We start from the raw sequence: 15000 nt of genomic DNA on the forward strand, positions 1-15000 counted from the left end.
GTCACACCCAGGCAAACTTGATTCGGAAGCAAAAATGTTGCCACAGCAACAGCAAATCAAATGGCATTTTGTCACACACAATGCCATTTACAGATGCCAAGTTGGAGTGCCACTCTAATATTGCTATGTATATACTTGTTATTATGACTTTGTCCTTTTTGGGATCCACTGATTGCATCAGCAGTTTCAAAACATGAATTTAAGATGATATTTCAAAAGAAAAAAATTCTCTTCTTTACATCAGGAGCCCATGAGCAACCAATGAGCTCCTGTTCACATTGAAAGGTCTTTTAAATAAGCATCGGATATTTTTTACTTCATACACAAGGTAGTATTGATAGGATTTTCATATTGGAATTGTGGGACTGATTAAGATGATCTTCATGCTAGCTCACATATAGCACACAAACCATTTTTTTACAATTGGACAGCTGTTGTATTTTGTTTTTATTGTTATATAGTTTATAAATCCACAAATGGGTTTAGATATCACATGCAATACATGCGAATATCCCAGCTAATCTAGGCGTGTAGTGTGGGGACGCTGGATAACAACACTAAAAAACAAACTACATTACGTTAAAAGCGACAGACGATAGCAACTTCAGATAACAAAATTTAGGTTTGACACTGGATCATGATACACAATTACACCTTATTTCCCTTCACTGTGAATATCGCATCAATTAGTTCAATCACATGAAATCACATGAAGATAACTCTCCTGATCTTGAATCAGGGTTGGTACACTTCGCTGACCACCAGTCCATGGACTACCCAAACGGACTACCCTTAAAATACTATTTCGAATGAGTACTGTTGATCTATGTGTAAGCAGCATCTCAAATAGTGCTTACTTAATCCTCAACACCCATTTAAAACAGCATTGTTCAACAATATTTAAGTCTAAGCACCCATTTTTAAAAGGTTAGCTTACATGAAGCAATCGGCCATGACCTAACCCTAACCTTTTTAAAATGGGTGCTTAGACTTAAATACTGTTGAACAATGCTGTTTAAAATGGGATGAGATGCTGCTTACACATGGATCAACAGTACTCATTCGCAATATGTAGTATCCTTTTTTTGGGTAGTCCATTTGGGTCCTAGTCCATGGACTGGGGGTCAGCGAAATGTACCGACCTTGAAGGATTTTGAATATTGGGTTCTAGTTATCTGGTCTGGTTCTTAAAACTGCGTTTTGGAAGATTTTTGAGATTTTCTGGGATATTTTTCCAGATTTTTGATCCAATCCTTGAAAACGAGTGTCTAAGTTGGTTTGTTCTAGAATGATAATTAATAAAATAGTTACCAACTGTTCATCTGGTGTAATAGCTATGTATTTGATTTGTATGGGTCTTACAAATATGATGTCACCATAGCGTCATCACTGAAGCAAGTCACCACCTCTACTTTTAATAACTCATTATGTCCCGGTACAATCCATATCCCCATACATCAACTACCTACCTACTTTAATTTGAAAGCTGCTGACCAACAGATTTTAGTTGAATTAATCGCACTAAAAACCGCGACGACCACGACTAAAAACAATATGACGAAGCTTGTTGAGTGGGTCACATTCGCTGGGCTCGCGTTCTCGCTTTGGATTACACTAATAGCAGATTTCCTTCCTGTGAAACTTCCTTGCAGAGCAAAAGAGGTTATATGGCCGGTAAGATTAGTAAAATTTTTGAGAAAGCTGTCACAGAAGCTCTCGATAGGCATTTTTGAAGAACGCAAATTTAACACAATCTTCTTTCTTACAGATGCCAGTTTATGCATTGATCGTCTTTGGGGTAAGTAAAGTTCAGTAATACGATGCATAGTGTTATCTTCTCAACAGCTGGAAAAATTTCTTTGCAGCAGGCTCGCGTCTTAAAAAGTCACAATAAAGAATAGTTGTTACCGTCACGTCTGTCCAGCTATCATTTGAATGTTTTTTTTTCCATTTGCAGTGTTACTCGTTAGCAACGGTAGGATACCGTGTGGCAACTTTTAATGACTGCTTTGAAGCTTCGGAATCGTTGAAACAGGTAAAAACTTACTTTCAGTTTTTGCTGTACACTCGAGCTCGATCAGCTGCTTGAATTTTTCACAGTATCGTGGTGTAACTATGCAACATTCAACACCGGTAGGACACCGAAGTGAATGGGAAAGAAACATGACCAACTGGTTTACTGCTTGTGACGTCTGTTTATAACAGTGCTATATCATAGAAACAAATATATTTTGTCTAATACTTGAGCAATTTTTGCAGGAGATAAAAGATGCAAGACAGGACTTGACAAGAAAAGGATTTAAATTTGACTAATCCTGCTCACTTCCAGAGATAATATAGAAGGGATTAATTGTTACACTTGTAATTCTCTAAGAGAATGGTGGCAAAGTCGATCACACAGTTCAACTAAAGAACAAGCTGATCCGTTGTAGACCTTATTCATAAATGGCGGTCACATTTATAAGCCTACCAAGCCTCATTTTAGAGCAAGAATTCTTTTCAATTCACTGTATGGTATCGAGGCTTGGTAGGCTAATTTGCACTTCGACAAAAGAATTATAAATTGGCCGCCATTTATGAATAAGGTCTATATGATCACAAAAACTTTGGCTGATACTTTTGATCACAAGGGAATAGGTTTTAAAGGAACAGGGGAATGGATTGCAGATTTAAACTGGAAAGGTGATTCCTTTCAGCAATTAACCATGTTAATCATCAGTACTGGTGTTGAAAAATGATGAAATGATTGTTCTGTCTGCATTGATCGAAAAGGAGCCTAAAATTTTTATGGCATCTTCAGTGTAGTTCAAATCCATATCCATCCCCAATGCAATGTTGTACCGATGGTGCTACCAAGCCACATAATGCAAAGGTTTCTCCCAAATCCCTTTTTTTTATTTTTTTATTTTTCCCCAATGCAATGTTGTACCGATGGTGCTACCAAGCCACATAATGCAAAGGTTTCTCCCAAATCCCTTTTTTTGGTCAACTTATCTCCCATACTGATGCAAATAAAGTCTGGAAGACAAAAGATTATTATTTACTTTATGTCTTGACAGTGAATTGTCAATATTCATTTTTTTGTAATTTTACCAAAAAGTGAACCATCCATTTTGGTTAATGTTCTTTTCTTGCTTTGTAACTAAATGAGACTATTTTGACCACAGATGTTTGTTCTTTAGTTATTATGCATGAAATGTACATCTTAACAAGTGTTACTGAAATCCAAAAAGAAAATTGGGGGTAACCACACATTTTTCACAGATAATAATTATTGATCAATAATATTTGTAAAAAGCTTTAAAATAGAAAGCAATGTATGGCGTTCTTTCTCAAATTGAAGCTTAATTATCTTGCGAAAATGCATGGTTAGGGACTGGTCAAAAAGTTTTTTTTTTTTGGGGGGGGGGGGGGGTGGGTCATCAGTTTTTGAGCCCTTAGCAAGAGGTGGGTCGTTCGATTGTCAGCGACCCATTGGGGGTGGGTCATCCTATTTTAAACAGGAATATAGGCACATTGTTAAATAAATAACATTGTTTAAATAGCTAACAATAAATTTAAAGCATGGCAGCTTTAACGACATATAATTTTATCTTTGTTCGTAAAATACAACTGTTAAAATGAAATTAAAATCATAAAAAAAGAAATCTCTCTTTTGTCTCTTTTTGTTAACAAATACAAAAATTATATTGTAAAAAATAAATGTGCTTTTCACTACAGTGTTGTTCCTTCAGCAAGACTACAATTACAAAGTACTAAAACAATTCTTGGATTATCACCACAAACTCTTTTATATTATACATTTCTCATTATGGTGTATCACAAAGTCCTTTTGGTTTTTTGCAAATCAAGTGTCACCAGCTCAGCACCAAGCAAGGACTCAGCTACAAGCAATGACTCAGAAACAAGAAATGACTCAGAAACAAGCAAAGACTGTGTTTTACTGGAAGTTGGGAGTGATAGCTCAGGTGAAGCCGATATCCCTCTTGCAAAACTTGCCTCTATAAACAGTTCGAGTGACAGTGACAGCAATGTGCCATTAAGCAAACTTCGCAACACATAATTTGATGGCACCAGGATAAGAAATTTTAAATAATAACAAGTCACTAATTAAACATGGCTTACAAAAGCTGAAAGAGTTAAATAATATTCTCGTTAGTTTTACATGCTTTTGTATCTGGTTAAGAAACAAACCTAACAGTAAATCAGCACCACCACAACTTTATATACAAATGTGGTATAACTGATTACCGGTATATAACAAAAAAATCTTTTATCAGGGGGTGGGTCATGTAAGTTTCAGCCTTCATTTAGGGGTGGGTCAAATAGTTTTGTGCCAAAAGTAAAGGGGTGGGTCATGTGTTTTTTATCTGCCACATTTCGAATTGCTCCAGCCCCCCCCCCCCCCCATACTTTTTGACCAGTCCCTTACCCCATGTTTTCTTTTTGGATACCAAGAGTACTTACCAAGATCTACTTTCTCCTTATAGTTTTAAACCAAGAAAAAATATCACTGTATGAGTAAGCATCGCTGATAGGAAACCCAAGTATCTCGAGATATGCAGAACGTATGCGCAATAGCAATAGTAGGCACCGTCCTTAAAGACACATTAGCTCACATGCCTCAAACAATAATAGCAGTAATAATAATCTTGTTCACAACAACTCAAAGCTCTACCTATTCCACACCAAAGGAGGACATTTTTCTAGAATAAATTTTAAGAATTTTATTTGTAAGAAATTTAACCTTTGAGAAATTCATAATAAAGAAATTATTCCTCTTCGATTCACAATAATAATTAATTAAAACATTTAATACAAGTCTTCAGTATTTCCTGTGCAATTAGTTTATCTTGTTCACTCTCCTTGTCTTCCTCTTTGCTGATTCTTTCAAGACAAACAAACAGTTCATTGGCTTGATGTTTGTGCTCACTGTAATCAGAATTCAGGAAGATTTGGTGAAGTAGTGATATGAACTCAGTTCTCAACTGTGGACAAAGAAAACGAAATTAGGGTAAAGCTAAAAGACACCAACACAGTTCAAGTGTTACAAGATTATAAGTGCTTTTTTTTTGACCAAATCACAATGGGCATTCTGTAATTTGGAAATAAAATATTAACAGCATCCTAAATCACATATTTATTTCACCAGTTTGGTAATTCCAAAGGCTCACTTCAAGGCTTGTAGAAAATATCTATACCCTTTTACACTCAAACCTTGATTTCTCAAGTCTTCCTGATGTGTCTGGACTGTTTCTCTGATCCTCATTTTCTCATGAATGTATGGTTAATGAGAAATTGCAAATTTGCATGATTAAGGATGTAGAATACCGTTGTTTTCATCTAAAAGTCTACGTGTTCTTTGAAGTTTGAGTTTGGCACCCTAACCCTTGTTAGAATAAGATAAATAGTTTGGATAATTTAAGCACTGATGAAATCTGAAAATATAGGCAGAATTCAATGTTTTATCACAATATTAGTTTTCATCTAAGTGTGGATATGTGAGGGGAACTAACTGGTTCAGATTATCCAGGTATATTAACCCACTGACCCTTCAAATGCCATCGGACATCCCCCCCCCCCCCCCCCCCAGTTGATGAGTAACATCATCTGGCATTAGAAAGAGAAAAATCTGTTAGGTAAGTTTCACTCCCAGGAGTCAATGGGTTAAAATCAATATTGTGTCCACTTTGTATTATTTTGTAATATCGAAAAACATGACCACATGGAAACTGAATTTTTTTTTAAATGGTCAGAAAAATCAGTAGCAAGGGTTATTATTCACCTCCGCCCCAGGAGATAGATCTGTTAATTGCCGCAATACAATCTCTATCAGTATGCGCATGTCGGAGGTGTAGAAAAAATCAGATGTGGTCTGAGAAGAAAAGATGTCTGTAAGGAACTTCACTACAGAGTCAGGGCATGATTTGGTGTACTGAAACATTGTGGTAGGATCCTCTGTCAAAGACAAGAAAAGCAAAAGTAGTTAAGAAATCAAGTAGATAAAACTTTTCTGCTGTATTTGACCTTACCTAGAAATCACTGAAGTAATACATGTTTACCAACCTTCTCTATTAAGAAGAAACATGACCTTCTCGCTGAGGACTTTGCAAACCCTGCGAGCGGCCAGCACTTTCATCACAATATTACTCTTAGCATCTGCCAACAGAAATAGTTCAGAAACAAACTCAGCATCAACAATGTGGATGTTTAAAGAGAAAATTGAAAATTCAATTGGGTTAGGGTTAGGGTTAGGGGGGTACTTTAGGAATTTCTGGGTGGGGATGTGCCGATGGGACCCTGGAACCCTTAGCCTATACCAGAGCAAGTTTCAGCTGGATTTTGCTACCCTATACTAGAGTAAACTCCCCAAATCACTCCTATCCTAGAGTACGGTAGCTGTTTTCCAGAAACTGAGGTCACTAGTACAGTCTAAAGCAAAGCCAAAACAAAACCTTATACCACAATCACTTCTTTCTTAGAAAAGGATTTATTTATACTTGTCCAGCAATGCCAAGCACGCACGTACGTACGCATTATCAAGACAATAAATTGTTTAATTTAACCAGTATTAATACCACCGATTTCCGTCTGAATCCCGATTTTTGACCGTTAATAATATCCAGTAGCGTTTTATGGTGGTAGATAAAATCTTCAACCAACTGGTCAGTTTCGTGAAAAATGATACCCTCTTCTAGACCCAAACGCTCTGATTTATATACCCTATGCTAGAGTACCCTTCACAGCGGCACATAACTATATAGCCCATATATGGCAATACCCCCCCCCAGGGTGACAACTGCTATGAAACGTATTGAAAGGTGAAATGCATGTTCGGAGCCATTGTGTTTGAACATCAACCTAATGTTTGGTTGCATTCTTGTTCTTGCAGCCATAGTCATCATCCTTGCTTATTAGCTCAGTATTATCTAAGAAACCCCCTTTTCCCTCAGAGAAATTGAGTTGTGCATTTAAAAAATGAATGGGCTATTTTGCCAGTACAGATCTAGAGACTTTTAATATTTACAAACAGGAGATATCCATACCTATAAAGTGCTGGTTGAATGAGAGAACAAGAGGAACAAATGTGTCAACCAGCTGTTCATCTGTTTTGTCATCATCCGATGCATTTTCTATTGCCTCAATGACAAAATCCACAAATGACTGATTTATCTGGTCTGTTCACAAAGTCAATCCTTGAGTTAATAAGAGACCTTTTAACAATGAGCAATAAAACAGCTAAATCGTCACCTTAAGTCAAACAATATGCTAAACTGACCCTTAACATTTTAATTCTTTACTTACCGTAAACTGTAAATGGAACAACTTCTCCAGTAGAAAAGATCATAGTCAACAACAGGGCACAGTGGCACTGCATTACAGTATCTGTGATAAACACATTGCCTACCATTACTCACCAACATATAAAGCACTTTTTGAGCTGGTTAATAAGTTGCAGGATATGATTTAGACATTTTGGTTATAATGACCTGAAGAATACCTGTTTCTCTTGCTTTCAGAAAGCTAAATAATAATAATAACAATAATAATAATAATAATAATAATAATAATAACGATAATAACAATAATAATAATTACAAGCAAATGCTCTGGGTGCGAATCCCACTCTGACCATCCATCTGGATTTGTCTCTCGAGCATTGTCAAAATTAACCCCACCAATCATAAGTGACATGCATCTGTCCTGTTATCGATCATGAATTTCGTCATGTAACATTGTCGAAGTAGCTGTAGATCCACGAGGCAATAGCAGAGGGGTCAAAATTAAGTCAAAACACAAGAAGAACACGAGACAAAAATGCCAGAAACTTCAGTTTTTATTCCATCTGATCCAACCAAATTCATAACTTGCCTCGCTCTCTTATTGGCTAATGGAAAAAACAGAGACTTTCTATTGGTTATAAAGTGACAGATCAACGTTTCACAAAACTTTGCATAAATCAAACTCTTTGAAACGCATAAATTATAAATTTATGTGTCTGTCCGCTTATTGACAATAAAAATTAGCCAATGAGCATGCAAGAATTTTGCAGTCATTGTAAAATAAATAATTGATGTAAATATAAATACAATAAATAATATTCAGTCCTCAGCTTAACACTATATCACTCTCCTCTTCTTCAGCAAAACAAGTTTCTAATGTTAAGCAAGCAACTCTGCAACACCTGTTGAAAATAGCCTGGTTTTTCAATTCTACCAACAAGTTAAGATGTCACAAGACTTACCATCTTTCCTGTTCATAATGTCTATGGCTAGTTCTGTAGGCAAGACAGAGCACAACAGCTGTGACAACATCTCCTTCTGCAATCCACAGATGCATCCAAAAATTTCAACTAGTGGTTGACGTAATGTTCGCCTCTCCTCCTGTAGTGGTTTAATAAAACAATTTTTATTTAACTGCTGTGTGCTACTGAAAAAGTCAGATTTAACAAAACGATGACACTCGTTAAGTTTAACAGGCATGATTCAAAAGATATGTACATCTGCCATCCTTAGCGCCAATAAAAGATTGTGTGTGTTAATTCAAATTAAAAAGGATTTACAACAACAATGACTAGCATAAAGAAAATGTAATGTTCGCCTCTCCTCCTGTAGTGGTTTAATAAAACAATTTTTATTTAACTGCTGTGTGCTACTGAAAAAGTCAGATTTAACAAAACGATGACACTCGTTAAGTTTAACAGGCATGATTCAAAAGATATGTACATCTGCCATCCTTAGTGCCAATAAAAGATTGTGTGTGTTAATTCAAATTAAAAAGGATTTACAAAAACAATGACTAGCATAAAGAAAATGAATAAGTTTAACAGTCTTACATTAATGACTTGTGCATCAAGTGTTGCTTTATGTCTGTGCAACACAACAGGAACAATTGCAAAGAGGCATTATTATCATCAATTATAAAGAAAATTTGTAATAGTTATGAATATACTAAACAGAAAGTCTTACCATAAAAACACGAAAGTGTTTTGGTTAGTTTTCTCCCATGACAATAAATTAGCCAATATCAAAAATACCATAAGACTCTTTTGCATAAGCATTGTTTTTATTTTCTCTTGGAACCTATAATGATCCCAAGAGAAACTGGAAACAACGCTTATGCAAACTTTTGGAGGGACAAACAAAGAGTATTGTGGTATTTATGATAATGGCTAATTTATTGTCATGGGAGAAAACTAACCAAAACACTTTTGTGTTTTTATGGTAAGACTTTCTGTTTAGTAGATTCATAACTATTACAAATTTTCTTTATAATTAATAATAATAATAATTATTATTATTCCTGTCATTATCATTGCAAATCCATCCCTATTAATATTTACACCACAGTATTAAATCTTCTCACACTGGAGATGGCAGACTTATATGCTGAAACATGTCATTTATAATACATTTAAGAGGGTTTAGGCTAATAAATTAAAGTTCTTTAATCCAGATGAAGAAAAAAAAATGTCAGTTTGATCAAACCCTTAACCCACTGACTCCCACAGGTTCCCCACTGACGAGCAAAATCGTCTGGCGTTAGACAGAGTAATTAGACAGTGAGTGATTAACACTTTGAACCGGTAATACTTAGCATATTACTCTGTCTAACGCCAGACGATTTTACTCGTCAATGGGGAACCCCCATGAGTCAATGGGTTAGTCCCATTAACCCTTTGACAACTGAACCCGCCATACTTAGCAGCAATTATATCCCTAGTAATGATATACATCATTGTAAAAAAAATGTCTGAGGCAAAAGTTTACTTCTATGCTCAAGCTTATATTTAAATACAAAAAAAAAAAACCAAGCGTGTGCCAATAAATTATTGTTACGTTTTGAAAAAGCTACTCAAATGTAAAATTGCCAACTTAAAAGCTCAGCTTTGCCTTTTTTGAAGTGAAGTGAAGTGAAGTGAAGCTATTAGTCTCTCCCCTCGGGGCTTTTCAGGACTAATTTACAATACTTTGTGGGGGACTTTAGCTAGACTGCTTGTTACGAAGTTTACAATTAATTTAAGGAAGTGAAAGATGCACCCATCCAGATAAGGTCACACCACAACACCGTTTGTTTGCATAATAACAGTATGACAGTGTTAGTCCCCCACGAAAACAGCCACTGTCAATCGTCTTTATTTTTCACTATTTGATTTGTTATTTGTGACCAAAAAAGGATATCACGACAGACCCCTAGCAAGTAGAATGCTTACCATTTGAAAGTAAATTACAAGCATATTAATGTAGTCAAAGTCATCCATTCTCAGAACAGCACGACAGATTTCAGGGTCTGCATCCAGCTAAAATATTAGCAAACAAATAATTATTCTCGTTTACAGAAGAGGGGCAATAAAATTAATAATGTATTGATTAATTAGTGGAATATTTCATTTTGTTCTAGGTAAGTTAATATGGAGTGGGACATTATAATATTTAAGTTCAAAAGTCTAAAATGTAAATCTGCCTTGTAGAGAATTTCAACTGACCAAGATAGTAAGCAAGTCTTTGAGAAGCTTGTGAATAATTTCCTTGTCTTCATGTACAGCCCAGGTCCTTTGCTGTGAATCTTCTTTGTGCCCTGTTAACTCGTCAAGAATTCTGATGAGCTGCTGACCATCATGAGATTGAAGCAAAGCATCTTCATCTTCACTACGAAATTCCTGAATATGGTTAAATAACCCTTGCTTAACATAATGTAATTATTCTTATATTAGTTAGATTTTCAATCATGATTAAACCTGAAACAGAAGCAATATTAAATAACATTGCTAAGGGTTCGTACTCTTTGAAGCTCTTCAAATTCCATGACTTTCCATAAATTATTTTCTTTTTCTATGACCTTCTCTAGCTTTCCATGAGCTTAAAGTGCTACTATGATCAAATTTTTATCACTTGAATTTTTAGCTTTATCACATAGAATTCCAGGAAAGGCTAAAAATGCCCCTTACCGTTTGGAAATATCAGCATTGGTTCCAGAGATATTTATGTTTGAAAAATGTGTAAAATATGCAAATGAGACAGCTGATGATGTCAATCACTCAACTCAATATAACACCAGGTTTATAAATAGAATAGAACTCAGTTGGCTAATAGTTCTACAGGCAACACATCTACGGCTGTAAAGAAATTGGTTCCCATGGCAACACACTCTTTTCCAGTCCCTCCGACTTGATTTTAATATTTTGGTGATCTGAAGGTCTCGCCGCTATTTTTTGTATAGGGTCAAACTATATATCATATTATCATATTTGAGTTATTTGAGATTGAGTTTTTTGTTATTTAATATTGCCTTTCAGTTTTGAGGCCTCAAAAGTTCTCAGAACAACTGAGTCTGCTGCAGAAGCTCCTGCCCCTTCACTTTATTGCCAAAATAACTGCACTTTGTTGCATCTTAGTCACAGATGAATGCACTCCAATACTGAGTGAAGAATTTCTGATATGTTAAGAATTGAAGGAAATATCACGCACCAAAGTCGAAACTCTCATCTCACCCTTAATTTGAGCAGAATTACCATAAAATCAGTCTCCGAAGACAAACAAAAAATTCCTCACATGGTACTTGGCGTAGTACAATCATCTATTAGAAAATAAAATTTGGAAGCGACATCTTAAAATCCGTCGGGACAGGAGATCCGAGAAGTTGTAATTTTGGCATCAAAATAAACCCCAAGAAAATCGAGGTTGAAGATTTTGTGTGCAGTTCACGATCTGCTGAATAACTCTGCCCCCTACTTGAAAGACAATAATAATATTATTATGGTGAGCCAATCACTGTTCAGGCACATGCTAAGATAGCAGATCATGCTGTCAATTGAAACCAAATCCTTTCACATCCTTTAACATGATACATCAATCATTTTTCAAATGCAGATTATTGCGGGAAACAAAGAAAAGCTATTTTAGTGGTTTTAAAATTAATTTTTCAGAATTTTTTTGGGAAAATATACTTCACAGCCCACCGATTCAAGATCTGCAAAAACCAAAAATTTGAGCAAGACGCCCATTGGCAAATATCAAAATAGAACAACAAAGGTGGCTAGCAAAGGCTCTAATAAAACCCAGTATGTTGCCATGGTAACAAAACTGGTATACTCAAATTGTGGAGTACATCTACGAGAATCTTACTGCAGGGAATCAAGCCTTTCTGATACAAATTGGCTGAGATATCTTTTGTCATTATAGTTGATCAAAACTCGGTTGAGTCTATGATGTCATCACTGCTAATTTGCACATTTAAAAATTAACTTGATGATATATCTCATACAACAAGAAGCGATATCTGAAAATAGTAAACAGCATTCTTCTTCTCATACAGACTACATGTTTATGTCTTAAAATGTCTTAGATAGGAAGGATGCGAATATCATCACAGTAGCACTTAAAGTTTAGCTGTCATGTAATAAAATTTTCAAAACTATCCTTATTTTAGGCTATTTGCAGACATAACTCAGTTCAAAATTTGAATTAATTGACAACCTCTGTCCACCAAACTTCCGATTGTTTGATTAAAATTTGTCTTTATTTCATTTTATCCTTGCTTTGACAACTGCAATGATTAATCTACCATTCATAATTATTATTTTCCATGGCTTTCCATGACTGACCAAAAGCTTGCCTGACTTTCCAGGCCTGGAAAATGAAATTTTTATATTCCATGACTTTCCAGGTTTTCCATAACCTGTACGAACCTTGTTGCTTTGCCCAAATGATATGCCACAGGTATCAAACCAAATGAGCCAATCACAGTGCAGATAACATACATGGAGTCCCAAATTAGGGGGTGGTACTAGTACCTACATGTTTGAACCACAAAATGTGTATCATTGCCACAAAGGAGTAATATGGCAAATGTTATTTCCCATTGCTGCAAATTGCAATCGCAATTTGTGCCTCTGCCTGGCAGGAAAGAAAAACCAAAGATATAATTCCTCTTTTTCCTATTTCTCACTTACAGTTTAAATATTTCCATTCATTTAACAGGGCCAAAACTCACCATTTAATTTTCTGTCATGGGAATAGCCCTTTGTTGTAGTAAATCAAGAATCTTTATTTAGCTCATTATAAAAATGAAATTCTCATGTTACATCATAGTTTGATTTTAATAAAAGGGTAGTTCAATTAATGGTAAAATGCGAGTTGAGATGCTAAGTTAACATATTGGTTTTTTGCTAGCTCCCCATAACACATTAAAAGTTTTGATTAGACAGCAGGCCTTGGTTGTTCTTGAAAAAAGGTGGATAACGCTACGGAAGTGTACACACGGTGTGACAACGCTGCTTCCGCTAATTTGGTCACTGATTAATCTACCATTTATAATATTATAATTTTCCACGACTGACCAAAAAATCCCATGACTTTCCAGGTTTTCATACTGGTTTGAATTCATGCAACTGACTGCAGCCACAAAATTTTGCCACAGCCACAATGATTTTCAAAACAGTTTCATGTCACACAAGGCGAATTGTCGCGGTGACTATCACCTAGTGTGTCCCCGCCTATATTAATCCGTACTTTGGATTATTATGAAGGTTTCATTCAGCTCAGTATCTTGTGTTGTAACCATTAATTTTACTAGCATTTTGACACAAACCCTAACCCTAACTCTGAAGGAGGCCTTTATGCCATAAATGAATAAATCTCAAAACTTGAAGACAATAAACGGTATCCACCATGAGAAGGCCTAACAGATTTATCAAAGGTTGGGGTTAGGGTTAGGGTTTAGTCATTGTCATGTTCTAGCAAAAAATGTTAAATTATCTTAGTATACAATGTGATTTTGTTTTTCATTCATGTGTCTTATAGGCACTGCCCCAAACCAATAAGCTAAAGGAAAAGTAGGGATAAATCAAGTTGAAATAAACTTGTTCTAGCTGCTGAATTGATAGATAATGCCTTAATTTTGCTATTACACCAGTTTTACGAGATTAAAGAAATATGACTGAGATTACTCTCAAGTCAACATTATTCTTATTTTTAGTAATGGCATCATTGTTCTAATTACCACCGACCTTTTGATGAGCAAGATCCTTTAATATCTGTGCCATAACATCTGATATGCTTGGGATGGAATCTTGTATGTGAGACAACAATGTATCCACTGCAATACAGGACTTGTCATAACTTAAACCTGTACTGTAAAAAAACACCTTCTTGTTTGTACACTAGGTAATCATGTGGTTTTGAGTTCAATTTGGAATTCACTTTCACAAGCGAACTTTTTGAAAACCTAACAAAAAAAAACATCTGTTGAGAAAATAGCAGTATAGACAAAATGCTGACTGTATCTTTTTTCCCCTGGTGAAATTAACATGAAGATTGAATAAAACAGAAACAAGGAAAATATCAATAATTTGCACATCATTCCCTTACTTGATTCGTAATAATTCCAACAATTCTACAGCAAGTCCAGTTCGTACTTTAACAGGTTGAAGATCAGTTCTCTGAGGGATGGCAGGTACTGATGGGGAAGGCTGATTTTCTTCAGAAACTGCACCTAAAAAAGTTAAGAAAATCACAGTAGACAAAATGCCGACTGTAGAGTTAGGGTTAACCTTTCTCCCAGGTGAAAATTACATGACCATGAAATAAATCAAATGCACAATAATCTTTTTAGATCAATTTTTTTTGCACGAGCCTTAATAACATGCCTGATAATTTTAGTTTACTTGGTAATGACTTTGAGTCCCACAGTATTTTTGAATCCTTAAAAAAAGATGTGCCCTTCATTTAACATGTAACCCCACAGGGGTAATAGTTTTGGGGTACAGGGCTGGCGTAGTGGTAAGAGCACTCACCTCCCACCAATGTGGCCCAGGTTCAATTCCCAGACTTGGCGTGAAATGTGGGTAGAGTTTATTGGTTAATAGGTTTTTCTCTGGGTACTTCGGTTTTCCCCTCTCTCCACAAAAACCAACATTTGATTTGATTTGCCTTCATTTGTTGATTTCATTTTGCAGTGTCCCCAATTAGTGCTTATGCACTAGAAGACTTGACACTTAAA

At 35.6% G+C, this 15000-nt stretch overlaps 2 protein-coding genes across 5 annotated transcripts in view; one reads left to right on the top strand and one right to left on the bottom strand.

The window, feature by feature from the left end:
• Window positions 1-1502: 1502 nt before the first annotated feature.
• On the top strand, window positions 1503-4786 carry LOC138011470 (dolichol-phosphate mannosyltransferase subunit 3-like). Of its 3 annotated transcripts, none has more exons than XR_011124723.1 (5): window positions 1503-1674; window positions 1769-1798; window positions 1958-2035; window positions 2260-2872; window positions 2961-4786. XR_011124723.1 is itself a non-coding variant. In XM_068858479.1 (4 exons), the coding sequence occupies exons 1-4, from the start codon at window positions 1555-1557 to the stop codon at window positions 2311-2313; spliced, it is 282 nt and encodes a 93-aa protein (XP_068714580.1). In that variant the 5' UTR covers window positions 1503-1554; the 3' UTR covers window positions 2314-4786. The 3 variants fall into 3 exon arrangements, 1 of the variants encoding a protein (XP_068714580.1); XR_011124722.1 differs by having other exon boundaries at window positions 2260-2427; window positions 2589-4786; XM_068858479.1 differs by having other exon boundaries at window positions 2260-4786.
• LOC138011469 (NCK-interacting protein with SH3 domain-like) overlaps window positions 2822-15000 on the bottom strand; it is a 15385-nt gene continuing 3206 nt past the window's right edge. For both annotated transcript variants that reach the window (XM_068858477.1, XM_068858478.1), the window contains 10 exons: window positions 14370-14493; window positions 14009-14132; window positions 10487-10660; window positions 10214-10300; window positions 8246-8384; window positions 7306-7386; window positions 7047-7178; window positions 6067-6159; window positions 5786-5958; window positions 2822-4988 (listed from right to left, as the gene is read on the bottom strand). In XM_068858477.1, coding sequence (XP_068714578.1) covers window positions 4800-4988; window positions 5786-5958; window positions 6067-6159; window positions 7047-7178; window positions 7306-7386; window positions 8246-8384; window positions 10214-10300; window positions 10487-10660; window positions 14009-14132; window positions 14370-14493 — 1316 coding nt within the window. In that variant the 3' untranslated portion in view covers window positions 2822-4799. The remainder of the gene's footprint in view (window positions 4989-5785; window positions 5959-6066; window positions 6160-7046; window positions 7179-7305; window positions 7387-8245; window positions 8385-10213; window positions 10301-10486; window positions 10661-14008; window positions 14133-14369; window positions 14494-15000) is intronic.

This window comes from Montipora foliosa, chromosome 7 (genome assembly GCF_036669935.1).
Source record: "Montipora foliosa isolate CH-2021 chromosome 7, ASM3666993v2, whole genome shotgun sequence".
NCBI lineage: Eukaryota > Metazoa > Cnidaria > Anthozoa > Scleractinia > Acroporidae > Montipora > Montipora foliosa.

What these genes read in the sequence shown, in the direction of transcription:
- LOC138011470 (XM_068858479.1), top strand. Translation starts at nt 1,555, where the DNA reads ATGACGAAGCTTGTTGAGTGGGTCACATTCGCTGGGCTCGCGTTCTCG. An exon ending in ATGCATTGATCGTCTTTGGG is followed by an intron (nt 1,799 to 1,957) that starts GTAAGTAAAGTT and finishes TTCCATTTGCAG; the next exon opens with TGTTACTCGTTAGCAACGGT. An exon ending in CTTCGGAATCGTTGAAACAG is followed by an intron (nt 2,036 to 2,259) that starts GTAAAAACTTAC and finishes CAATTTTTGCAG; the next exon opens with GAGATAAAAGATGCAAGACA.